The sequence below is a fragment of the Penicillium nucicola genome (assembly GCF_028828085.1).
Source record: "Penicillium nucicola strain IBT 29836 chromosome Unknown utg000005l, whole genome shotgun sequence".
NCBI classification, from domain to species: Eukaryota; Fungi; Ascomycota; class Eurotiomycetes; order Eurotiales; family Aspergillaceae; genus Penicillium; species Penicillium nucicola.
The window spans coordinates 149,744-174,441 of NW_026643129.1; the positions used below are offsets into that span (position 1 = coordinate 149,744).

The 24,698-nt window shown below is 47.9% G+C and overlaps 11 protein-coding genes across 11 annotated transcripts; 6 read left to right on the forward strand and 5 right to left on the reverse strand.

Annotated features, from left to right (window-relative positions):
• Positions 1-2: 2 nt before the first annotated feature.
• On the forward strand, positions 3-1,767 carry N7511_005132 (putative amino acid transporter; the record flags this gene model as incomplete). The annotated part of the gene is made up of 3 exons (XM_057127509.1): positions 3-329; positions 386-1,153; positions 1,213-1,767. The coding sequence occupies 3 exons, from the start codon at positions 3-5 to the stop codon at positions 1,765-1,767; spliced, it is 1,650 nt and encodes a 549-aa protein (XP_056984026.1).
• Positions 1,768-2,207: 440 nt separating this feature from the next.
• Positions 2,208-4,575, forward strand: N7511_005133 (Zn(II)2Cys6 transcription factor; the record flags this gene model as incomplete). The annotated part of the gene is made up of 7 exons (XM_057127510.1): positions 2,208-2,368; positions 2,419-3,189; positions 3,242-3,308; positions 3,366-3,555; positions 3,617-3,797; positions 3,851-4,009; positions 4,068-4,575. 7 exons carry the CDS (start codon positions 2,208-2,210, stop codon positions 4,573-4,575), a joined length of 2,037 nt encoding a protein of 678 aa, XP_056984027.1.
• Positions 4,576-4,692: 117 nt separating this feature from the next.
• On the reverse strand, positions 4,693-5,925 carry N7511_005134 (CaiB/BaiF CoA transferase family protein; the record flags this gene model as incomplete). The annotated part of the gene is made up of 1 exon (XM_057127511.1): positions 4,693-5,925. The coding sequence occupies one exon, from the start codon at positions 5,923-5,925 to the stop codon at positions 4,693-4,695; it is 1,233 nt and encodes a 410-aa protein (XP_056984028.1).
• A 1,009-nt stretch (positions 5,926-6,934) lies between these two features.
• N7511_005135 (Zn(II)2Cys6 transcription factor domain-containing protein) lies at positions 6,935-8,423 on the forward strand (the record flags this gene model as incomplete). The annotated part of the gene is made up of 2 exons (XM_057127512.1): positions 6,935-6,991; positions 7,047-8,423. 2 exons carry the CDS (start codon positions 6,935-6,937, stop codon positions 8,421-8,423), a joined length of 1,434 nt encoding a protein of 477 aa, XP_056984029.1.
• A 200-nt stretch (positions 8,424-8,623) lies between these two features.
• On the reverse strand, positions 8,624-10,146 carry N7511_005136 (transcriptional regulator family TF; the record flags this gene model as incomplete). Its single annotated transcript, XM_057127513.1, has 2 exons — positions 8,624-9,598; positions 9,655-10,146. 2 exons carry the CDS (start codon positions 10,144-10,146, stop codon positions 8,624-8,626), a joined length of 1,467 nt encoding a protein of 488 aa, XP_056984030.1.
• Positions 10,147-10,452: 306 nt separating this feature from the next.
• On the reverse strand, positions 10,453-11,502 carry N7511_005137 (uncharacterized protein; the record flags this gene model as incomplete). Its single annotated transcript, XM_057127514.1, has 1 exon — positions 10,453-11,502. The coding sequence occupies one exon, from the start codon at positions 11,500-11,502 to the stop codon at positions 10,453-10,455; it is 1,050 nt and encodes a 349-aa protein (XP_056984031.1).
• Positions 11,503-16,042: 4,540 nt separating this feature from the next.
• Positions 16,043-16,454, forward strand: N7511_005138 (DUF2406 domain-containing protein; the record flags this gene model as incomplete). The annotated part of the gene is made up of 3 exons (XM_057127515.1): positions 16,043-16,160; positions 16,210-16,290; positions 16,345-16,454. The coding sequence occupies 3 exons, from the start codon at positions 16,043-16,045 to the stop codon at positions 16,452-16,454; spliced, it is 309 nt and encodes a 102-aa protein (XP_056984032.1).
• A 1,688-nt stretch (positions 16,455-18,142) lies between these two features.
• Positions 18,143-19,931, forward strand: N7511_005139 (glycoside hydrolase family 72 protein; the record flags this gene model as incomplete). Its single annotated transcript, XM_057127516.1, has 5 exons — positions 18,143-18,217; positions 18,273-18,310; positions 18,363-18,388; positions 18,437-19,177; positions 19,231-19,931. 5 exons carry the CDS (start codon positions 18,143-18,145, stop codon positions 19,929-19,931), a joined length of 1,581 nt encoding a protein of 526 aa, XP_056984033.1.
• Positions 19,932-20,153: 222 nt separating this feature from the next.
• N7511_005140 (FAD-dependent oxidoreductase) lies at positions 20,154-21,465 on the reverse strand (the record flags this gene model as incomplete). Its single annotated transcript, XM_057127517.1, has 3 exons — positions 20,154-20,395; positions 20,443-21,325; positions 21,382-21,465. 3 exons carry the CDS (start codon positions 21,463-21,465, stop codon positions 20,154-20,156), a joined length of 1,209 nt encoding a protein of 402 aa, XP_056984034.1.
• Positions 21,466-21,818: 353 nt separating this feature from the next.
• N7511_005141 (alpha/beta hydrolase) lies at positions 21,819-22,948 on the forward strand (the record flags this gene model as incomplete). Its single annotated transcript, XM_057127518.1, has 3 exons — positions 21,819-22,113; positions 22,162-22,827; positions 22,881-22,948. 3 exons carry the CDS (start codon positions 21,819-21,821, stop codon positions 22,946-22,948), a joined length of 1,029 nt encoding a protein of 342 aa, XP_056984035.1.
• A 456-nt stretch (positions 22,949-23,404) lies between these two features.
• On the reverse strand, positions 23,405-24,565 carry N7511_005142 (uncharacterized protein; the record flags this gene model as incomplete). Its single annotated transcript, XM_057127519.1, has 3 exons — positions 23,405-23,724; positions 23,776-24,001; positions 24,053-24,565. The coding sequence occupies 3 exons, from the start codon at positions 24,563-24,565 to the stop codon at positions 23,405-23,407; spliced, it is 1,059 nt and encodes a 352-aa protein (XP_056984036.1).
• Positions 24,566-24,698: the final 133 nt, after the last annotated feature.

The following is a 24,698-nucleotide window of genomic DNA, read 5'->3' on the forward strand; positions in this document are numbered from 1 at the left end:
CAATGTCAGACCCATCATTTCAAAAGTCTGTTGGCGAGACCAAGAATGGTCAGGACAAAAGCACCGATGAGACAATCATAGGAGAGGTTTACGATGTGGTCGACCATGGCGCGGATTCTGGGCTCAAACGCCAGCTAGGATCCCGACATATCAGCATGATCGGTCTTGCCTCGTCCATTGGCATGGGCCTTTGGCTGGGATCTGGAACTTCGTTGAAGAATGCTGGTCCGGCTGGCATTTTCTTGGGGTATTTGCTGTCCGGAACCATCATTTGGAGTGTCAGTCACAGTATCGGAGAAATGGCCATCATGTATCCTCTTCCTAGTGCTGTAAGTTGAATAATCTGTCTCACATGGCCTGCTCTCTACTGACACCCTCCCGCTAGTTCGTACAATGGACCAATACATTCGTCGACGAATCCGCCGGCTTCGCACTGGGATGGGCATACTGGTTTTCTTACTGGATCACCATCGCGAACGAGGTACAAGGAGCCATCACTGTTCTCGGGTTCTGGACAAGTGCCGTTCCCACCGCTGCTTTGATCACTATCTTCTGGCTCGTCATCGTCTTGATGAACGTTGGAGCGGTCAAATGGTTTGCAGAGATTGAAGTCGTGGCTGCCGCCATCAAGTTTGGTTTTATCTTTGTTGTGATCATCTCCGGAATCGTTCTGTCCGCTGGTGGTGGCCCCTTGGGGGGTTATCCAGCGAGACCACACGGCACCATTGGCTTCCAATTTTGGAACGAGATGGCTTTCATCAATGGATTCAAGGGATTCATCTCGGTCATGCCTACATGTATCTTCGCTCTGTCTGGATCCGAAAATGCCGGACTTGTCGCGGCAGAAACCAGCAATCCCCGGCGGTCTGTTCCCAAGGCCGTCAAGTCAATGTGGATTCGATTGAGCTTGTTCTACATCCTAGGAAGTTTGATCGTTACTATTAACGTCAGTCCGAAGGATGAAAATCTCTTCGGTGGCTCTGGTACAAATGCCAGTCCCTTCGTTATCATGTACAGGAACGCTGGCGTGGCTCCGCTGGCTCACATTATGAACGCTGTCATTCTGGTATCCGTTCTGTCCACCGGTGGAATTTCTGGATACGCCGGATCTAGGGTACTAGTTGGTCTTGCACAGCTGCGAATGGGCCCCAAGGTTAGTCGGTTCCTTTCTCTGTCCAAGCATTACTAACAATATTCAACCCGTATCTTTAGATTTTGCAAAAGACAGATAGTTGGGGTCGTCCCTGGTGGGGTCTTGCACCTACCTTGATCATTGGAGGAGGTCTTGCCTACTTGAATGTCAGCAACAGCGGTGCTAACGTGTTCGGTTGGTTCTCCAACCTAACCTCCCTCTTCACTCTTTTCGGATGGGGCATGATCTGCCTGTCTCATATCCGTATGCGAGCTGCATGGAAGGCCCAAGGCCGCTCCGTAGAGGACCTGCCATGGAAGTCATGGGCTTTCCCTTGGGCTGCATATTGGGGACTATTCTGGTGTGTGGCTCTGATCATCATCGAGTTCTACCTGGCTGTGTCTCCTTTAGGCGACTCACCTAGTGCCAAGAACTTCTTCGCCAATTACCTCTCTGTGGTAGCCATTGTGATTCTCTATATTGGTGCAAAGATCTACTACCGCGGGAGAAGATGGAAGGCCCTGAAAGATATCAACCTTGATTCTACAAGGAGATTTTATGCTCCTCGAGATGAGGAGGGATCTGAGAAGAAGAGCTTCGTTAAGAAGTTGTTCAAACTTCCAACCAAGAACTGACCAGTTGTACCATAGATATAATTTCCCTGAAAGACAGGAATTGATTTGATTTTCTGAATTACAGTAGCCATTTTTCATGTGACTCGTAACAAACCGGACTGCTTGGGTACCAAACGTAGAAACATTATAGACCCATGCAGCAAACCTGGGGAAATACTTTTGCGAAAGCACGCATCATCCATGAAAAGAATTGCGCCCTGCACGACTGAATATATAACTTCAAATCTTGGATATAAACAGATGGAATTTAAGAACCAACACATTGCAAGCTTAAAACGTTAAACATGAGATCAGCGGTGGCAAAAGACCGAGGCATATAACCGAAGAAGCCGAAGCCCCACAATCTTGCTGCAGAGTAGAACAGAAAAGCACAACCCTCGCTCATCTAGCATGAACATCCCATTGAAACAGCCGACTACTCGATAAATTGCATACACAAGATGGAAGCCGAAAGTCTCGACCGGCGGCGGACGCGTGCAAAGAAGGCGTGTCTAGCATGTAACTCCCGTCGCGTGCGCTGCAATGTGCTTGACATGCAGCCTTGCCAAAATTGCGTCTCATGGAATCTCTCATGTGAAATTGGAGAATCCAGGCGCGGGAAGTATGTATAGAATTATTAATTAGATTGTATGTGCTTACTTTGATCGGCAGATATCCCCGCCGCAAGAAAAAGGGATCGGCTCGATCAGCTACGCCAACTCACAGCGCAGCAAAAAGCCCTGATGTCCAAATGACCCACAAACAGTTTCCATTGATCCAACGCTCAAATTATCCGCTTTCTCACCAGGTTACAACAGATGATCCCATTCAGAAAACCGTCTTTCTTGGCGAATCCAGCCCTCTCACTTGCGTTGTGGATGAAGGTCGTCGATCCCCAGACAAAGGCTATGCTCGCACCATTCAAAAAGCAAGACTTCATTACTCAATTTCCGAGATTAACAGCACACCTGGGAGTAGCGCCGATTCGCTTGCCCCTCGTCGTAAGCTACTTCATGATCGCCTTACCCGCGAAGGGGCTTTGATATTCCCAGCACCTGCTATCTGTAACACACTTCTTCAAGCTTACTTTGATTGGCTGCATCCGTGTTTCCCGATCTTAGACAGAGCATCTGTGCAACAGGGGTACCAAGATGGGACACTGTCACCCTTGTTGCTGCAGTCCATGCTGTTCATTGGAGTGAGCCTATGTTCGGATACAGCCTTGGAATCTGCTGGTTTTCGTGATAGGTATAGAGCAAAAGGCGAGTTTTACGAAAGGACAAAAGATATATACGATTCAGGATGGGAAACCGATACGATTATCCGATTGCAATCGCTTTTTCTGTTGAGTTTTTGGCGTGGAACTCCGACCGAAGAACGAGATGTCCGGTTCTGGCTTGGTGCTGCGATTGGGCTAGCGCAGAAGAAAGGGATGCACGTCATGTATGCAACGAATTGGAACCACTGAATGAGTATGTATAAGCTGACATAATAGGTCCAAATTGTCATTCTTAAATGCAAAAGACCAGAAAGTTTGGAAAAGAGTTTGGTGGGCTCTATATGTACGATTCTCGTACTTTTCCTGTTGAATGCGAGCGGTTGAACTAATTCAATTACAGGTTCGGGATCAACAAACATCTGCAGCGCTAGGACTACCGCCCCGGATACGTGATGAAGATTGTCAAACAGCCGAACTTGAAGCCTCGGACTTTGAGGATAGTGAGCCTATTGAGCAATCCGAAATATTTCGAGCACCCCCGAAAGTTCATATTCCGTATGTGATAGGATTGGCTCAGCTGGCAAGATTATGTATGATTTCCTAAAGCTGTCTACGGTCTCCAAGCACTAAACACTAATGCTCGATCATCAGTACGAGAAATTGTCTCCAGCCAATATTTACCTGGCCATTCAAAGTTGGATAATCCAGCTAGGCCGATGCTTCATCAACGGTTGGTTGAATGGGAGTCTAACCTTCCAATGGAATTGCAGTTTCAAACTCCCATGGATAGGGAAGTCATGTTTCTTGTTGGCATGCTCCATATGGCCTATAAGTATGACTGTTCTGACTTTTTCTCAGCGACTTGATTGGCTAACACAGATAAAGCAATCTGTATATACTTCTGTATAGACCACTTTTCCTGCAGCCCCCAGGACGATCGTCAAGCGCAGAGGGTAATATGGCATTGGATGCTGCAACAAGAAGCACGCGTGTTCTCGAAGATATGCTATCGGAGAACCTAGTCCAACATGGGTCGCTTCATCTGTGAGTTGTTTCCGGCGTTGGTCCCAATATTCCAAAAGGCCTGAACTGACTCGGGCAGAATAACGCACACTTTTTCGGCTTTGTGCATTCATACCATTCACTTCGGGCGGGTTACTGGCACGGCCCGCAAGCTGGCAGAGCATCGAGCTAAGCTTTGCCTTCTTGGATTAAAAGAACTACAGAAGTCTTGGGATTTAGAGAACTGGGTCCTTGATCTATTCTTTTGCTGTTTAGATGACCGTACAGCCCGCGATCTTCGACTGGCGGACGTCACAGTTCCACCATCTACGTCACGCGTTGACGCTACCCCAAACCCAGCAGAAACCTCCCTTGCTACGCCAACCAGTGGCCTATACGGACTGCTGTCGCCCAATTCACAGAAAGCCTTGTTGGCAGATACAAATCGAGTGCCATTCCAAGACCCAGCAGAAGATGCTGCAATAAATATGGATTGGTATGAGCTGCTGAACATGGAGGGGGATGATGTGATGGGGATGGCGGGCTCTTTGTCAAACCCGGATCACTTGAACCCGCAGAACCTCGAGTTCCTCTACCGATTTCTATAGTCAGAATTTACATATTTCTTCGCAATTTGATACCCTACCCGGTGCATGTTTTCCAACTCTAAAAAGACCTAAGATGTAATATTCTGTGTCTCCTAGATTCTATTTGTACATAGATCATCAAGCCAGGCCCAACTCCGCAAGTATGACCTCATTGTGTTCTCCGACCTTTGGAACCGGGCCCATGGCCGATTGAGTTGACCCAGGAGGCAGAAGAGCTGGAACAAAACCGGCAGAAGTCTGCACTTGAGTCCAACGATCCCGGGCTTTGAGCTGAGCATGCTCCCATACATTCTGCATATCATTGACATTGGCATTGGCAATTGACGCTTCTTCCAACCGAGCAATAGTGTTTTCCGATGTTAATTTTGAGAAGACATCTTCAATGGCATTCTTGAGGTCATCCCGATTTTGAACACGCATAGAGTTGCTCGAGAAGCGCGAATCGGTGGCCAGATCGGGTTGTAAGAGGACTGCTGTGCAAAAGCTTTGCCATTCGCGTTCATTTTGAATGCCAAGCATGACGGATCCATCTCCGGTTTCGAATGGACCATAAGGATAAATTGCGGCATGTGAAGCTCCTGCCGGTACCGGACCGGGTGCACCCTCAAAAGCGTAGTACATCGGGAAACCCATCCATTCCACCATGCTCTCGAGCATAGAAATATCAATATGGCAACCCAGACCATCCTTCCCACGCTGTAGAAGGGCTGAAAGAATATTGCTGTAGGCATACATTCCCGCTGAAATATCCGCAATACTAATTCCCACTTTCGCGGGCTCCTTTCCGGTGCCAGTCACGGACAGCATACCTGCTTCGCTCTGGATGAGGAGATCGTACGCTTTTTTCTTCATGTACGGGCCATTTTGGCCGTACCCACTGATATCACAAACAATCAGACCGGGGTGCTTTTCTTTCAAACTCTCATGAGATAGACCTAGTCGGGCACTGGCGCCTGGGGCCAGATTCTGGACAAGAACGTCGGCCTTGCCAAGGAGTTTCATGAGAACGGCATGATCATTATTATCTTTGAGATCCAATGCTAAGCTCTCCTTGCTGCGGTTGGTCCACACAAAATGTGATGCTAGTCCAGAGACTCGTGTATCATATTGCCTGGCAAAATCGCCGACACCAGGTCGTTCAACTTTGATGACACGTGCTCCTAGATCGGCAAGTTGTCTTGTGCAAAAGGGCGCTGCGATGGCCTGTTCAAGACTGACTACCGTCACGCCAGCAAGAGGAAGAGGACGGCCTCCTGGGCGACTTGAATATAGCCGCGAAGTAATGTATGAAGATCTCGCAGGCTGGACCAGGCGCAAAGGCCGACAAGAGAGGGAGAGAGGTGTTATCATGATCGATTTAGAGTTGAATATATGATGTTTTCAATTGTTCAAAGAACTAGGGACTTCAAATATGCCGTTGCAGGGCCTATCTCCTGATGCTCAGACGCGTGGGGCAAAGCTTCGGGTTCATCGAATGCCGAGTCGGCTATATGCTCACGGCCGAGGAGCATCCATAGCCACGAGTCATACACAACGCAAGACTCTCTGAGGACTGTCCATTATTGAATCTTCATACGAGCTACAAGAAGAGATCAGAAGAGCGAAAAAAAAACATGAGAAGGCCAGTCTGATCAAGAGACGTCATCACACGTGATTCGGTAATTTGCCCTTGATGCACGCCGTGCAGCATAAACACCATTCTCCCTTTATTTCCTTTTTCACGAGAAATTGCTCTACTGAAGTCCCAGTCATTGTATCTCGATGATGCTGGTTGATTACCAGAGTTCATGAGCATGAGCTCCGCTACCTCTTTTCTCTTGGCCGCTCCCGATGTCTTGAACCAGGTCAAAGTCATTCGAAAATGAATGGCATGCGGTTCTGCTTCATGTTGACTTGAATCCTTGGTTAGTGGATTGAGATTCAACTATAAGATCCGTGCCATATTCAAGATGAATATGTCTGGTTCGCAACATACAATCGCCCCCTTTCGCCTGGACGTGTGGGCATGCTACACCAGTCTACATCTTAACAAACATGTGGCATTTTCTTGCAATATCGAAACATCCAATACTCTATGGATGCTTCAATAATTTGAATAGGACCAATGAAGAGGTCGCTTGCCCTCTTGAAGCTTGACAGCCCGTCAGAACACAGCCATCCATTTCGTGGAAAAATGCTAAATTGACCGGGTCGCAACGAGCACCAATTGTTGCCGCCAAGGGACCCCGCAAAGCCTTCGACGCGGGAAGAAAATGATACGGCAACGGTTGAGCCGCGGGGTCTCGTATTCTCAACATATTTCCCCCTTTGTGCCTCATAATCACATAGTGCAGCTTGAACTCTGCGTTCAGGAGCCACGATGGTCGGTGTACCACGCAGCAAAGGCTGTTTGGCTTGTCTCCGGCGGCGGGTCAAAGTATGATACCCTCTTTCTTGTTCTCTTGGCGCAAACTAATGCACGGAAACCGCAGTGTGATGAAACCCAGCCAGAATGCCAGTCTTGCAAAAGAAGAGGACAGATATGTCCTGGGTATATAAGAGAGCGGAAGTTCTACCACCAATACGGCACAGCCAGCCAGTCCAAGCCATCGGAATCCACATCACAAACAGATTCCCTGGAGATCGCCTCGGCCAATCGTCCCCCCGCCAAATATCCACATGAACTGCAGCGCCGCGCTATGATGAGACAGGGATCAATCGACGAGGTTATATCCCCTTACCTAGTTGCTGGAGTTCTTAGCCAGCGTCAACGAGAGAGCTTTTGTGCGTTTGTGGATGACGTCTTCCCAGGCATATTTTATGGATACCAAGGCCTTGTGGATGTGAACTGGTTTGACATAGCCCGAAACGAACGAGAAACTGGCAGATCGCTCGACTGGGCCTTGCGCAGTATTGGAACATGGCAGCTGGGCAAAGCAAACAACGATCCACGACAAATTATTGCCAGTCGGGAAATGTATGGACGTGCATTACAGCATCTGATTCAAGCAATCAAAAACCCTAACTTGGTCTGCACGGATACAACTCTGGCAGCGGCCATTCTTGTCGGCATATATGAAATGATCAATGCAACAGAACAAAAAGCCTGGTTAACACATTCACGGGGCATTAGCCATCTCTTCCGTCTTCGGGGACCGAAAGCCCATATATTCGGGATCGGTCGCACATTGATATTATCCTTTCGAGGCTTCTTGGTATTTGAAGCACTATCTCAAGGTGAGGCATGTTTTCTCGAAGATGAAGAATGGAGATCTACCCTCCCAGAGACTCTGGATGACGAAAAGAGACGAGGAAAATCTTACCCCTTAGGCGTGCTGATCGAGCATGCATTTCATGAGATAGCACGATGCCCCGGCTTTCTCGTCAGGAGCAAAGCGATTGTCGCGTCCACACAGACTAGACCCACGGACAGAGAACGTCTCATTCGAGAAATCGAGATAAGCCAAGATACCCTGCACGGCCTAGAATCTCAAATGCTGGCCGGCATCAAGACTAAACAAGCATTGAGAGAAGACTGTTCTCAATCTTCCTCTTTCTTCGGGATCATTCCTGATACAAGAGCAGATACGCTGGCAAAATTCTCTCACGACGGAATAAATTCAGCCCTTGCACTACTCCAGCAGCTTTTGGTTGTATTGGTATCTATTCGAGGTCGGCGTAAGGAAGAATCGCCATGGTTGACTCTCGGAACGGCTAACCATGACCTGCAAACTGTCACCGACCCCAATGAGATGATGATTCTGGCTCAAGAACAGACGAGGTTGCACCCTACAGGTCCACAATCGCCAGGAATCTCCAAGGCTTGGCCTGATCGTATCGCAATGTCTATGGGGTTGCCTAGTCAATAATCCGCACCTCTCGAATTAATTCTGGCACGCCTTGGTCTGACCGCTCAAAATCATTTTATGATGATGCGGAAAAGCTATTCCCATGACCCACGCAATATCAATCTCAAGTTGTCCTGTCCGAGAGATGTATATATGTCTTCATATTCTAGTTGTAAAACGTTGTATCATCACTCAAAACAAATTGTTCAAATCATATAAAATCAGTATAAAAAATATTCCTCCTGCATCATAGAAAACACCTCCCAGATTTGTGCCGAGCAATTCCCCCTTAATCGTTGTGCGATTTCATCTACCAATCTTATGACACGACCTTCCAGAAACCATTCTCCCCTAAGTGGCTGTAGAAGGACAGCATAGTATGACAATAGCAGTAAAGCACCAGGGTTGTTCTGTTTCAATAAAGCCAGGTAATCAGGCAAAACACGCATTGGCCATGAATTAAGAGCATCCCAAATACTCGGCGACGGTCCACAATTCTTGATAAATGAAAAAGCGTTTGCCAATTTAACAGCCGAATCGCGGTATATAAAGCATTCAGCAGATTCCGATTCATGATCTGGTGTGATAGAGAGTAGAGTAATTAGTAGCGGGTCGTTGGGGTTGGTAGTGACGCCGAGATCATCTTGCCAAAGGGTCGTAAAGGGTGCCAAGGGACCAGTAGTGAGTTCTGTCCAGACGGGACAGAGCATGGAGCAACCGTTGCGCAGTATCTCGATCCAGTTTGATAAAGGCGCGTCTTCTGGGTTGTCATCATTGCTAAGAAACAAGGGTTGGTCGTTGGATTGAGAGCCTAGGGCGTAGACGACGAGGAAGAATGCAAAAGCCAGCACCGCCTGGCTATTATTACTGTCCACGTGCATAGTTGCCCATCGGAATGCCGGAACTGCCTGGTTTTGGTGCCGAATTGACTGGATTGTGTAATATACACGATTGGGTGGGTCGATAAAAGCAAGGTGGAGGGCGGCACAGGACAAGATGCCATGAAGTAAGAAGGGAAATTGCGTTCCTAGCTGGGGAATAATGATTCGAAATGCATCATCTGTCTCCGGGCCGCATGAGAGGGTTTTGTAGGTATGGTTCCCGTAATGATCGAGTAATCCTGCGTCGGTTGTGATCAACATTTGTGAGAAAATTGATTCTCCGTGATTCAAACTTGAAGCCGGAGTTGTGATAGTCTAGGGGGGTACATGAGTTTCATGGATAGTGGCTGGTGGTCATCATCTTCACTTACAGTACTCGTTAGCCCATCGGAATTGGCAGATGATGACGACGACATCAACAACGCTGGGTTGGTAAAGTAGCGGAAGGCATTTCCCCGGAAAAAGCTCTGCAATGGCACTGGGTCCCAGAAACGTCCGTTATCAGAGGCTGCGATGTGGTGAACAGTCATCCAGTGTTGCTTCATGCGCTTAGTTGTAATACAAAGATGGGCGCAGCGGGCAAAGGAACAAGCTAGCCCGTTTTGTATGGGCAGTAAAGGCACTGGGAACTGGGTTTCATCGGGCAAGACAACATCAACGGCTTGGGTTAGTTCAAATCTAGAGGCATAGTCGATGAATGCTCGACGCGACAAATGATGAAGATGGTGGATTTCCTTGAGATGGCGAGCGACTGCACCAGGCTGGATAGCGTAGCTGCAACGTCGACAGATCAATACCCGATATGCAGGCAGATAATGTAATAGCTCGGGTGGAGTGAGCCCATCTACTGAGGTCGGAGGCATGATGATGATTACCTACAAAAAAAGCAATCATCAAAGATATTATTCAGGTCATTTGAGGGGCACAGTAATCATGACTAGTCAGCTTCACGCGGTTCAAAATGTTGATGAATCACGATAACTCATGTGCTCTAGGCGGGATTGGGAATGTTAGTCAGCATCCCAATTAGAACTAAGTTTAAGTTATAGGAGACTACCTAGGTAAGCATAAAAGACAAGAAGAATCTGACCAAGGGTAGATAGAGCACAAAGCTAGACAGAACAAAAGACTTCAAAAATCAAGAAAGCAAAGGTCTTCACAAGAATCAATCAAATCTGCGACAACAGCTTGTCCATGTCAACCACAGGGCCCAACTCGGATACTGTCTCCTCCCACACCTGTGCCTGTGTGATTCTACCAGAATCACTGTCTCCATATTTTGCAAATGGAGCCTGCTTGTTGTCACTGAGGTACTTGCCATTAGAGGGTTCGCCAGCCAACACCGATGAGTGAACCAGGGTACGAGCGCCCATGGATACAGAGCGACCAATAACTCTCTTCATACCACCAAGAACCTGACCGAATGCACCTTCAGCTGTACGGTGCAACTCAGAACCATAACAGAAACCAGGGTTGACCAGGTTAAGAATGGCGCCCGAGGAGCGCTTAGCGCTGGATCGATTGCGGAACAGCTCAAGGAAGAAGAGCTGGTAGAGCAGCTTGGAGGTATAGTAACGATCTCCCATATCAAAATTGGCTTTTTCATCCAAGACTTCGATGAGGGGAAGTCCCTGCTTGGTAGATACATGAGCCTCGGCGAACTTGGCCCAGGCGGCTGTCTCACTGCCGACGATGGAAATCACCGGGCGAGCGCGGTTGGGGTTGTTGGTAGCCTGTTGATCAAGCATGGGTAATAACAGAAGAGTCAGGAGAGCTGTGCTCAACCAGTTGATCTGGATACTTGACTCGTGAGAGGTAGGTTGGTTGATGGTGAAGTTGAAGTTGGCAACACCGGCGTTGAGAAGAGCAAAGTCGACTTGAATGTCGGACTTCTTGAGGCGCTCGGCAAAAGCGACTGTACTGGCATAGCTGCCTAGGTCCAGCTCCCAGACCTCGACCACCGGGGGTTTAGCAGAGGCGGGAAGCGAGGCGAGAAGGGATTTTCGGGCAGCTTCTCCTTTGGAGATGCTCCGGACGGCCAAAATCAGATGGGAGAGTCCAAGGCCAAGAAGCTGGACGGAAGCTTGATACCCCAGGCCAGTGTTAGATCCTGTCACGATACCTGCCTTACCGCGGAGGGAGGTGGTGGATGGGGCCTTGGAAGGGCAGACCAAGAACTGGCGATAGAGGAAGCCTGGGTAAGAGTTATAGAAAGGCATTTTGCTGAGAGGCTGAAGGGAATGAATATGATGAGAATTCAATACAAAGTCGTCTCAGTGTAGGGTATAAATACTTTTCGCCTTTAATTTTCTACAGTATACCTGCAACGTTGTCCATGGGTATATGACTACATAGATGAATATGGGAATCGACGGTGCCGTTCTACGCTGTGATTGGTCAGTGATAATGTAGCTTAATATGGACCACCTGGACATAGAACGGGAGGTGCCGTTCCCATCTTTCGCCTCCAAAGTATGAAGCCTGGAGACTAAATCAGATACAGGGGTATCTGACTGGTCATAATGTCATGCTGTCGGAATTATGGTATTGACGGGTTTAATGGCTTTAATGGGTTTAAGGTGAATGACTCTGACTCTTCCCCTTCAGACTTTTTTGGTTTCAAGTAATCGCACTATACCTCAATCAATTAATCAACCAATCAATCAATCAATCAATCAAAATTCAACTAACCTGTTGCAGCCCAACTAGTATCGTAATGGCGATGCAGGCGCTTCTGTTTTAATTGAAGCAAAAACTTAACCGTACGCATGATAACAACGCAGAAAGAGAGCTGGTCCTCAAAAGAGAGATTGGGTACTAGCTCGACATGAATACAAATCCTATAACTTAAAGCATAAGAAAAGCCTGGTGCCGTAGGCATCCAGGTACAAAGAGCGCGCGCAGATGCACTATCTGCCATTCCGCTATGTCATCCCTGCCTCTTCCTCAAATCCTGCATCGTCTTAAATGGGCCCTGTTTCGTGTTCATTTCAGCCTCAATTGCTGCTCGGATTGTTCATGGCCGAAGGGTTTTGGACCAGTTCGGCACCGTATAATCGAATAGAGAGTCGATTCGCACATAGTAGCTTTCCAAAGTCGACTATTTTACACTTTGTTCAGCTTTGATCAAAGAGCAGCTCTGTGGTGGCCGCTCCCAGCGAAAGCAATACTACCCCATCTTCATTGCGGTGTATCTAGATCGGTGACCCTTCATCCAGTTTGGCTTTTCATCCCACATAATTCCCATCTCGAACGGCACACTATAATCGGGCGCTGTTGGTAGGTCCGGCCATGTAAGTCTGTGTGGTGCATTGAGATATCGTTCTATATCTCTTCCGAAACTTTGTGTTGCTACCCATTCGCTCAAAAGGTTGCGAAATTCCCACACCTCGGAGTCCAGTTCACGATTACTGGTCCACTCTGACATACTTTACACCATGTCTATATTTCGTTCCGAGTGGGGTATACCCGAGAATGATGTATCGTTCGTAATAATCTCGTAGAGCGTGAAGACGACACTAGTAACGTCATCTCGACCGTCGTATAGGCGTTTCTTTCAGGATGCAGCCCTATCAAGTCGAAGAGAGCGATGTTGTGTGTGCAAGGATCGATAAGCAGATTCCGAGGTGCAATATCTTGATGCATGATCCCTAGCTCTAGGTTGAGTAAATCCACGACCTGAGTAAGTTTTCGAAGCCATTCAAATCGAAAAAGGATCGTTGGATTGGCGAGAGTCCCACCTGGGATGTATTTCGTTATGAACCCAATCACCCAAGACTCCTGGTCTTCAAGCACAACGCGATCAAATGGTATTATATTAGGATGTGGCGGTAGACTTTTGAGAATATCGGGTTCATCCCAGGCCATTTCTAGTCTCAGAGGCTTATTCGAAACATAGGACTTGTAGGCAACTTTTTGAGGAACCCCACATTCGTTTTCGTACGATACAAGATCAACAAACGGTCCAAGGCGATCGAGCTCTTGGAGTTTAGAGTACTGAATTTTATGGCAGTCTGCGAGCGATCCACAGAGTGAGAAGGCAATATGTGCAAGAAATGGAGTTTCGTCCTCTTCCACATCTGTCGAAACTCCTGTAAGGAGCCCGTCGTCGTCGACGGTGATGCGCGAACTTCAGGCGATAGATAATCAGCGAATTGCACCAAGATTATGAGCTCCCTGTCCTCTTCGGGCGGAAACAACTTGGCGGTGCCTTTGACCTTGACCATCTGAAGTTGATCCCAATCCTAGACGTTGCAATACGTTTTGGTGGTGGGGTTTTCGCTGGGGCCGCAGTGGTTCTGGCCATCGGACCAGAATCTGTCTTGAGGACCGCTCATGGCAATTTGAAGGCTGAAAATGGTAATTATTGCTTCGTTAAAGTGGGAGACTGACTAATTTCGACAAAAGGATAATTTTCGATTTCCTAAATAGACATACAAGTCTAGACTACTTGAACCAACCGTTATATATAAACGCAAACTTAGTTGTACATACTCAGTTTCAATTTTATCAAATTTGAATCTAAGCAAATTAACTCAACCAACTTGCTTCTTAACTTGCACACTGGGCATGGTCGTTTTAAAAGTGTATTCGTAGAGTAATGCGATATCACAGTATCGCTATGAGGCCATACTTGACCATACTAGTAGGTACATCCACATCCGCTCACCGCCTCCCACATTGAGCGCCAGCTCGACCCCTTCATTCCGACCTTGGATCTCATCTCACTACGTAATGCTCTTCAAAACATCACTAATTGCCTGGTATCAAAGCAAGGAACCACAGCTATTGGTCGAAAGTAACGTTTCGAGGACGATGCATTCTGCTCACTAACCTTACTAGCCCGTCACTGTCCTCATCGCGAAACCCGCCCTATACCAAGAGAATCCGGAACAAGAGAATCCGGAACGAAAGCAGAACAGAGAAAACGCGGCGAACACGGAGACCAACGTTCATCGCCTCGTCGCTTAAACAAAGGTTGATACCTATGGGGCATATACAATTCCTCAAGAGGCCACGTGAAACACATAACCAGGACCAGAAAGGGACACCAGCGACCGCGATGTGGTAGTGCAAAGCGGGAGAATCTGACAGGATGCTCGCACAAGGGCGTGTTGAGTTCATCCATATCACAAACAAGAAATGCAACAATGGAGGTAAAGGCCTCGCGTTCATTTAGCATTCACATTCTTTTACATGATCAAATGTGGTTGAGAGTCGTGGTACGCAGGAGGGGGACGCAAAAGTGTCGAAGCTTGATCCAAGACCTTTTGAAATCAGTGGACCCCTCAAGACCGAGTTTGGAGGTTCAAGATATGAGTAATCCCCCGTCTACCCCACGATTGCTGCAGTGACAAAAGACACTCGCAATAGCATGTAAAGACTTCTGGTCATCGTACTCTATAGTGATGCTTCAATCACCGACACAAATTGGTCGGATCCTCGTGGTTTGGGTCAATGGCAACTACAGTACTGTAGAATAATAGCATTGTAAGTCTGAGCAACCATGTCTCAATGCGCACACCCTCGTGCTTCACCTGCCACCACCCAGCCTCTCTGGAGTACCATCTGGAAAACGCCACCGATAACACCAGGCATTTCAATGGCAATCAAACGAGACACTACAGTACTCTGGCCCTTCGCCAATGCTCTGTTTGCGGAGTTCATGCATGTGCATGTACCGTAATTATGACCCAATCCCCGACCTCCCGATGGCTGGGGTTCCCCAAGGGGCTGAACATTCCGGACTTGTCAGCGAAAGAAACAGAAGGTTCGATGTCTGGAATGCTGGGGACACTGTTTCAAATGCGGCGATCGACAGGTTCGGCCATTTCTATCGCCGGAATAGGGGGCTGTGACATCGCACTGAAGTAATTCGATTGTGTTGGCTGCGATGATCCTCGGCCCCAATTTGGTGCGCCAATCAGGTGAATTGCGCTGCCTGGTTCGCTGATTGCCCTTTGTTGTGAGATGTATCGTTTGTGTTTGCTATGGAATTAGAATAAAGTTGAGGAACATTCTATAAAGTGAGCATGTTGATGCGTTGATAACTCTAAACTGATCGGAGTTGCTCTAACCATGCGAGGTACATGGCATCAACATTCTTGGCCTCGGATTGAGTGTATGGCATCCAGGACCCTGCAGGGCAGAACCATGTGAAATCTCAGCCCTTAGGGTTATGATTGGCCGATAGGCAGAAGAAGGGGGTCTGTTTCTGTCACATTTTTGAAACCGGCGATCTATGCCCACTCGAGACATGTGTCGTCACTATTATGCACAATTGAATCTAAACCGCAAGTAAATTACGAGTACCTGCATGAGGTGCACAATCACAATGTAACGCGGGTTCAAGCGGATGATCAGAGCATCGTTTGTGGGTGCCTGGAGTGGGCGAGACCTTTCAGCCACCGAGCTTGCGTGGCTCCCAGGCACGAAGCGTTCAGATTGGTCAGGGTGCATACTAAGCATTCTGCTAAAAGTTAGCCCTGAATTGGGACTCCAACGTCATAACGGAATTGGATCAAATGCAAGTCACCCATGGTTGACGATCGGGATCGGCCCCATGATCAATCTCGCCACTTGTTGCGTGATCTTGGCTTTTCAGATCTATTCTTAGAGGTGCCTGACAGCTGACAGGGATCCGTCGGTTATATATAGGACCCATTCGCCTCCCGGGATTCTGCGATTGAAGTCTTAGCTGCCATACAGTACAGTTGAATACACATCTTTTTACTTCGTACAAATCAAATCATATCTACAATGCCTGCCTCATTCTCCTCTAGCGAGCGCTCTGGCTCCGTCAAGTCGCACCACAGCCCCAAGTCTTCACTACAGAGCAAGGCCGACCCCAACATGGCCCTATATGAAGAGCAACCCAGTATGCCTAGTCCTTCGAACCACTTGCAACTCTTACTAACCCCACCTAGTTGCTGTCAATACCCAACCAGGAACCACTCAATTCTCTCTCCGAAGCATTCAGCACAAAGACCGCGAAGGGAAGCTCATCTGTAAGTGAAAGTCAGCCATTGTTCCTGCAGACAACCATTCTAACCTGACAATAGCGGACCCCGATCTTTCCAATCCCACCAGAAGTCGTCTCGAGCGTCCCCTAGACACAATTCGGTCGTTCGACGCAGCGATTGACGCACACCGGAAACAGAACAGGATGTGAGCGATGGGACCGGGGCCAAAGAAATCACGCCAGATCGAAACGAAGGAACGCTTTCATGCCAAAATCAATTCGCAAACGGGGTTTTCATGTATTATTATTCAGCTTTATCTTATGGAGTCACGGAGATATCAATGTTCAATGCTATTTCATTTCAACCAAATATTTGGAGAAAATATCGTAAATGCTGAAGGCCAGTGCGATCTGCTTGGTACAGCCGGCCAAAGCCGGAGTTAAACTGTGACAGAAGCAGCGCTGTCACCAATAGGCATGGATTCACCGGTACCGGGTTCCATTGGTGGGTTTTGCGGGTTGAGTTGAGAGTTGAGATCAGGCATAGAACTGACTAGCTTTGGATCTGAATTATCGAACTCAAAGTCAAAAAAGTGAACCCTCCCCCAATCAATACACTGGATAACTTTGGAGAGATCTAAGATAACATTTGCGTTTGATGTACCCACTTACAGTGCCGAGTCGGTTGGTACTCTGGCTGGGTTGGTTTTGATAGGTTACTGAGGAGACAGAATCTCACACTACCGATCTGATCTACACGTAGATCTGGGTTAAGCTTACTGTTGATAGGCGACTTCGAAGTATACAAGTGCGAAAAAAATAAATTAGTTGCTCAAATATCTAACTAGGTATAGCCATGGAACCTTTCTCCATTGCTTGATTGCCTAGAAACAAGTTAAGCATTTGCCATGGCCCACCCATCTGTAAATTTGAAAAAAAAAACTATTTTCTTGCCTATTCATTGCAGTGGATTGGACCTTACCTTGCGGAGAAATTAAGTCCGAGGGTCGGAGGTTCAGCTTCGAGATGTGTTTGGCTGCGATATTCTCCATAACAGAACCAAGCAACGCCTCAAGTCGATTTAGTCTTCATTGCTCCTAGCGTGGAATAATTTTAGCCATCCTAGTCAGAAAACAGAAGTTCGCGATATCCAGGCGGAGGACACGCACTGCCGGCGCCATTCCAAGCAAAACGCCCCACCACACCGCGTCAGCCTGTGAATATTTTCACTTTTCGCTAGTTCTCGATAATATTTACCCAGCCGACCATCTCAACTATTATTAGGCCAGTGAAAGACATTGTCTTGGGGTTTGCCTCCATGTGAGTCCCGAGTTGGCAGGAGGTCTCTCGCACACGCTACGTGGTACACACCCATTAGCAAGAGAGCCAGATCTAGTTTAGTGTGCAGAAACCAAGAAACGCCTAGTGAGTGGAACTCTGCTGAGACGACCTGCTATTCGTTCGGCTTTGATTGACCGATGCGCTCTATCCCAAGCCCTAATGTTGGTTGACGCGGTCAACCACCCCGGCCAGGTAAAATTGATATCCGGGCGCCAGTAGCCCAAAGCTACTCACTGCTGGCCACTAGCCACTTAGCCAAACCCAATGTGGATTCGAGTTGGGTCAGTTATACGCGTCCCGTTTGATTTCAGGGGAGAGGAGCGAATTGGGTTGATCTAGTGACTGTGTTGGGACTATTAATGGCCGTGGGACGTCAAGCCACCATGGATCCCTCTTGTTTGTGTCTTGTCTCCTCTTTCAGCGACGTACCAAACGCTCGTCATTCACTCCTTGTCAGATCTTGACTCTCTTTGATCTTTGCCTTTTGTTAAATTCTATCCAACTTCATTCACTCGCTATACACACCTGCGGCAGACAGATCCGCACAACTTTTCACTATGAAGTTCTCCTTGGTGGCACTGGCGACTCTTGTCGGCTCTGCTATGGCTGATCTGGATCCTATTGTTATCAAGGTACTGCCTTTGTCTAGGAGACATCCATATATCCAATACTAAGACTCGCGCACAGGGTTCCAAGTTCTTCTATTCCAGCAACGACACCCAGTTGTAAGTCACTATTCATATCAAATCTCAGAAGATATTTTAACAAGAGTCACAGCTATCTTCGTGGTGTTGCCTATCAACGTTGGTCACTTGCATCAGTCTACAAAACTATCAACTAACATCTCGTAGAAACTGCCGATGGAGACAGCTATACTGACCCTCTCGCTGATGCCACTGCTTGTGCGCGTGACGTTCCCATCATGAAGGAACTTCGCACCAATGTGATTCGTACCTACGCCATCAATGCCTCAGCCGACCACTCCGCCTGTATGAAGTTGCTATCAGAGGCCGGTATCTACCTGATCTCCGACCTCTCTGACCCATCGCAATCGATCGACCGTAATGACCCTACCTGGGAAACTTCGCTCTACACCCGGTACACCAGCGTTATCGATGAGCTGTCTCAGTACAACAACACTATTGGTTTCTTTGCTGGCAATGAGGTTTCCAACACCGTCGCTACCTCGGATGCCAGTGCCTTCGTCAAGGCTGCCGTTCGCGATATGAAAAAGTACATCAAGCAGAAGGGCTACCGGTCAATGGGTGTTGGATACGCCACCGCCGATGTGTCCACTATCCGTGAGAACATGGCCGACTACTTCGACTGCGAGAGCTCCGACGAGACCATTGACTTCTGGGGCTACAACATCTACTCGTGGTGCGGTAACTCCTCGTACACAGAATCCGGCTACAACACTCGCACTGAGGAGTTCCGCGACTATTCCGTTCCCGTCTTCTTCGCTGAATATGGTTGCAACGATGTCACTCCTCGTCAGTTCACTGAGGTGACTGCTCTGTACGGCGACACCATGGCTGAAGTCTGGTCTGGTGGTATCGTCTACATGTACTTCCAGGAGACCAACAACTATGGTAAGTCATTTCCCGAAAAGAAAATTGCAACCTGAACTCATGATATCATACAGGTCTGGTTTCCGTCGTCGACAGCACTAGTGTTAGCACCATGGCCGACTTCAAGTCTTACTCCAAGCACATCGCTACCGCCGACCCCACTGGTACTAACAAGGCATCATACACTCCCACCAACACCGCTCTCCAAAGCTGCCCCACAGTTGGATCCGACTGGTCGGCCAAGGCATCTCCCCTGCCCCCTAGTGCTGACGTCAATCTGTGTGAGTGCATGTACGATTCCGCCGGCTGCATTGTTGCCAGTGATCTCTCGACTAGCAAGTACGCCAAGCTGTTCAGCACTGTCTGCGGCCTAACCGACTGCGGTGGAGTCGACCGCAACGCGACCACTGGCGAGTATGGTGCCTACAGCATGTGCACTGCTGAACAGCAGCTCGCTTTCGCTTTGAACAAGTACTATGTTGCGCAGGATCGCGTCGCCTCTGCCTGTAGCTTCGATGGATCTGCTACCGCCAAGGCCACCACCAGCGCTACCGGTACTTGTTCCGCACAGATGAAGGAGGCTGGTTCTGCGGGCACCGGCACTGTCACCACCGAAGCCACCGCTACTGCTGACTCCAGCTCCTCTTCCAGCACCTCTACCTCGTCCAGTGGCGGTGCTATGAGCATTCACTCCAGTGTCACCTTTGGTTCCTTCCAGATTGGTGCCTATCTGGCCACTGCTATCCTAGCGGGTGTCGGCATGATTGCGCTTTAAATTTTTTTTCTATCCGGGGTTGTGTGACTTTCTTATCGATTCATCTTGATTTCTATACTGGAATTATTTTGGGAGGGCTTGTCAATTGAGATCATCTCTTGAAGCAGGGAATGCATGATAAAATTGGCATCTTATAAGCACTCAATTCCATTTGTATATCATTCTTTTCTTGAACTTTATTTCTCTGTATTCGGAAGACGCGGAATATATCACATAAAATCTTCAAATCGCGACGACAGCCCGCTTCGTCAGTATTGCTGATGTCTCATCCAGTCTGCTCCAGTCATGGGCATCTTTACAGGCTTGGCGACTAAGGAGAACTGCACGACTCGTACGATCTCTCATTTCCTTCTCATATCCATCGATTGCGATTGACGGTTTTGAAGTCCCGCGATGGATCTCCTCAATAGCCTCCGATAAACGGTATGCATCGAGAATTCCATGATTTGCGGCTTCCCCGCGATCTATAAGAAGTCAGTATCTCTCCAATTCGCCGGAAAGATATACTTACACATTGTCATCGCATGCGCTGCATCACCCGCTAGTGTAACTCGACCACTGTGGTTATCCCAAGGGAGACACTCCCAATCTGCTAGCTTGATTTCAGTAACCGGGGTTCCAGCAGGAATCCGATCAACTGCCTCTTGTAGGAATGGCACGAATCCTTGTGCCCGGTTTTTCATATTGGTTAGACGAGCCTCATCAGTGCTCGCTACTTTGTCATCTGCTTCTTTCTCCGGCCAGGACATACAAATCTGTGCACGGTATCGCTCTGCATGCGTTCCCTTTGTTCCATTAACTTGTGGTGTTTCGAGCATTGAGAACCAAAAGAAGGCTCCGGTTGGTGGATAACAGCCTTGGAATAATAGTGGATCCATTTCGCGCAGCGGTTTGATCTGTTCTGGTGTCAGATCCACGGCGACTCCTGTGAAGTTGATTCCAAGGCTTTGATTGTCAAAGGCGTCAGGCCGGAGGAACTGCCTCACTATAGAACGACTACCCTCAACACCAACGACAAGGCTTCCTGTGACATTCGTTTGGTCCTCAAGTAGAAGTTGGACTTGATTTTCGTCCTTCGGTACATTGAGGCCGGTGACCTTTTGACCCCAGTGAATATGGTCCTCAATCCCATTCATCAGCGCACGCCGCATCTTCTCGCGATTTACTCTCCATCGGACATTAGGTGGGATTTTGTATCTCGGCTCTCCAGTCTCGAGATTGATGAAGAGGAAATTGCCGCTGTCATTCCGGGCCACATCCGGATCCACCTGAACATCTTGAATGCGCGATAGAGTTGACTCGTCCAGCATTTTGAACATAGATTCTAATGCCCAGTGGATCGTGATTGCCCATCCTTGACCACGGGCTTCGGGGTTCACATCACGTTCGTAAATCTAGACCGGGTTGAATTAGCTGCGGGTGATTATAGGCATCTACGAATTCCACTCACCTCAAAGGCAATTCCCTTCTTTTTCAATGCTTGCGCAAGTGTTAGGCCAACAATTCCGGCGCCGACAATCAGTATAGGATCCATGGCGTTGTTTGTAGAGGACTAAATGCTCGGACTTGGACGAAGCTGTACACCCAGGAGTGCTGGAAATTTATTTTGACCGATGGAGTCAATTGGCAATGTGTAATGAATATAACAATGGTATAATTGCCTGGCGACGAACATATAACCAACTTCTGGCCTTTTGCCTTTATTCTCGTATTTGTTCCCTTCCGAGCCCGTCGCCTAGATAAGAAGCGGGGTTCCGTCGCAGCTTGCCGACGGAGAACAGCTTCGAGCAGATCGGATATTGGAACATCAGACAATATAAAGCCAATTGGAGCTTTCGACAGAGTACAATTTTTTTTCTACGATCCGATCATCTCACAATTCCAAACATGTCGCACGAAGCCCTGAACCCTATTCATCCCTCGGTTCTGCCCCATTTGGACCCTGTGTTCGTCCAGCTATATAACGATAATGTTGCAAACACACCCTCTGGGCCAATTGACCTGAGCATACTTCGTACAAAGTACTCGGTTCTGTACTCATATGGTACCGGCCCTGCTCCTGACTGTGCACGCATTTATGATGCTCAAGTTCCGGGCCACAACGGAGATCTGATTCCAGTTCGAGTCTATGAGCCTGCAACACCTGGACCATGGCCCGTTCATGTAGACTTTCATGGTGGAGGTCAGTCAACTGAAGATAAGACTTGGAATATACTGACACAAATACTAGGCTGGGGCCTCGGTGATCTCGATACAGAGTCCCACATCTTGAAACATATTTGCAACAAGGCCAACGTGTGTGTCATTGATGTCGACTACCGTCTTGTCCCTGAAAATGCTTTCCCGATTGGCATTCAAGACTCATTCGCAGCGCTGCAGTACATCCACAAAGAAGGAGCCGAAAAATTCGGAATCGACCCTACGAGGATCTCCCTCGGTGGCGTATCAGCAGGCGGCAACATCGCCTTAGTATGCGCCCATCTCGCCCGCGACAGTCAGATTCCTCTGAAACTAATTGCTGTCGGCACACCAACTGTGGACAACATCGCTTCATACAAATCCGCCTCCGAGGCCCCCTGGCCCTCGATGCAACAGATGGAACACGCGCCAACACTCAACTGGGCGCGACTGAAGTGGTTCGATACCCTGAAATGGCAAAGCATCGATGCCGATGGTCCTAACCGAGAATCACAACTCGGTGCCGTCAAGTGGTATGCCAATCTGCTCGATGCGCCTGATTTCACACGCCTGCCCAAGACTGTGATTTATACTGCCGGATGCGATCCTCTCCGCGATGAAGGCGAGGCATATGCTAGGAAGTTGATCGAGGCTGGGAATGAGGTGATCCAGAAGCGGTTTTTGGGTGTTCCCCACCCGTTCATGCACATGGATAAGGGTATGTTATTGATGTTATTTCCACGTCCTTCTTCTATGCTAACACACTCTCAGATCTATGGCAGGCTAAGGAATTTATTGATATGACGGCTGAACATATTAAGAATACGCTGCACGAATGATACGATAATAAAACTTGTCAGCTCAATAAATTTCGTAAATACAATGGCTTTTTTCCTCTTTTCATGTCTTAGATAAAATATTCCGGTTGAACGAGAGCTCCCTGTATTTTCGTGAACAAGCAAACGCTGAATATGTATAAAACAATATATCGATTGATATTTGCTAGCTCTCAAACCCCAGTGTGTTGTTCTGTGGATTTAAATTATCCTGTCTGAAAATGAGAGCCTTGTGCACCTGTCTCCGCAATGGAAGGAAATATAGCTATGTGTCTTTCTTCCAACTACGCATTGAGTTTCCTTTGCTTTCTTTGAGTTGAAATTGACGAAAGTTTAGCAATACGTATGCCCCATGCCTGCATTTCTATGCAATGCTTATAATTGGGCTACCTGAATGGATCTCTTATTATGAATTACTCATTCGTACATGATGCTGCATTGAAGGCTATGCTGTGATCATTAAATAGCACTAGTATAAGTTCCCTCCATTTCATAAAGCTGATGTGCCAATGGGATGATCGACTCCTTCAGTGTTCGGAACTTCACTCCCAACAGTTCTTGCGCTTTTGATGAATCACACGAGTAGTGTGTATCGGCAATGCGCTTTCCAGGTTCACCCACCGGAGCACGATTCCTGTCCTGGACTCCGGAACGAATGATATCGGCGACTTCTTGCGTATCATAAGACCCCTGTGTTACCAAAAATCGCTCATTTCCAGTTCCTGAAAAGATCAATGACTTCAAACTTGTTTCTGCTAGGTCCTCGACATCAATCCAGACTAAAAGAACAAAAGTAAGTTTATGCGTATCACTTCGGAAAGGGAACATACCGGGCGCTTTGGTAGGTGGAACCTCGGCATCCTTTCCTGCGTTCAACACCTGCCAGATAATCTGGTTGCTAGCATTGAGTTGGGAAAGAGAGGAAATTGGGTGGATTATCCGACCAAATACCATTCCAGGACACAGAGTCATCAGTTGATATTGAACTGGGTTGTCACGGATGTAATCCCAAGCGGCACGCTCCGCAACAACCTTGGAAGCGCGATAGGCAATAGGCTAGACTTGATGAGAACCAGTACAATAATAAATCTTTGGCTAATAGCTTACCACCATGGAGGCGTTGACGCCATCTTCATAGGCCAAAGGGCACCAGTCATCCTCGGTATAAACGCGCCCTGGCTGCAGACCCAGGCTTGCATCATAGACACTGGCAAAGCTCGACATGATCACAACACGGCGAATGTTCGGATATAGCCGAGCAGCCGAGCAGACAACCTGTGTACCCTTTACTGCTGGGATCATAAGCTTTTCTTCGAATTCACCAGGCACCACATCGTAATTGAATGCCGATGCCAAATGCAGAATTGCCTGACAACCGTCGAGTTGTGCAGCAAATACCTTTAGATCGGTTGGGTCGGATACAATTGCGAATTCAAGGAGAGAAAGATTGACGACTCCAGCTGCACTCAGAGATTCATGCGTAGCTTCTCCTTTCTCGAAGGAGCGCACTGTCGCGCGAACCCGATAATTGGAACGTAGAAGTGTTGAAATGCAGTGAGCTGCAATAAAGCCATTGCCGCCAGTGACCAGTACTAAAGATCCAGGGTCAATAGGTGCCATTTTGAATGTCTTGCATGCAAAAATTGGGAATGGATAGGAAGTTCAACGTGAATTGTGAGCTTTTTTGGGTGGTGATGGAAGTGGCTCAACTGTGAAAGTTTAGAAAAGATAGAAAAACAATTCAAATACTTTG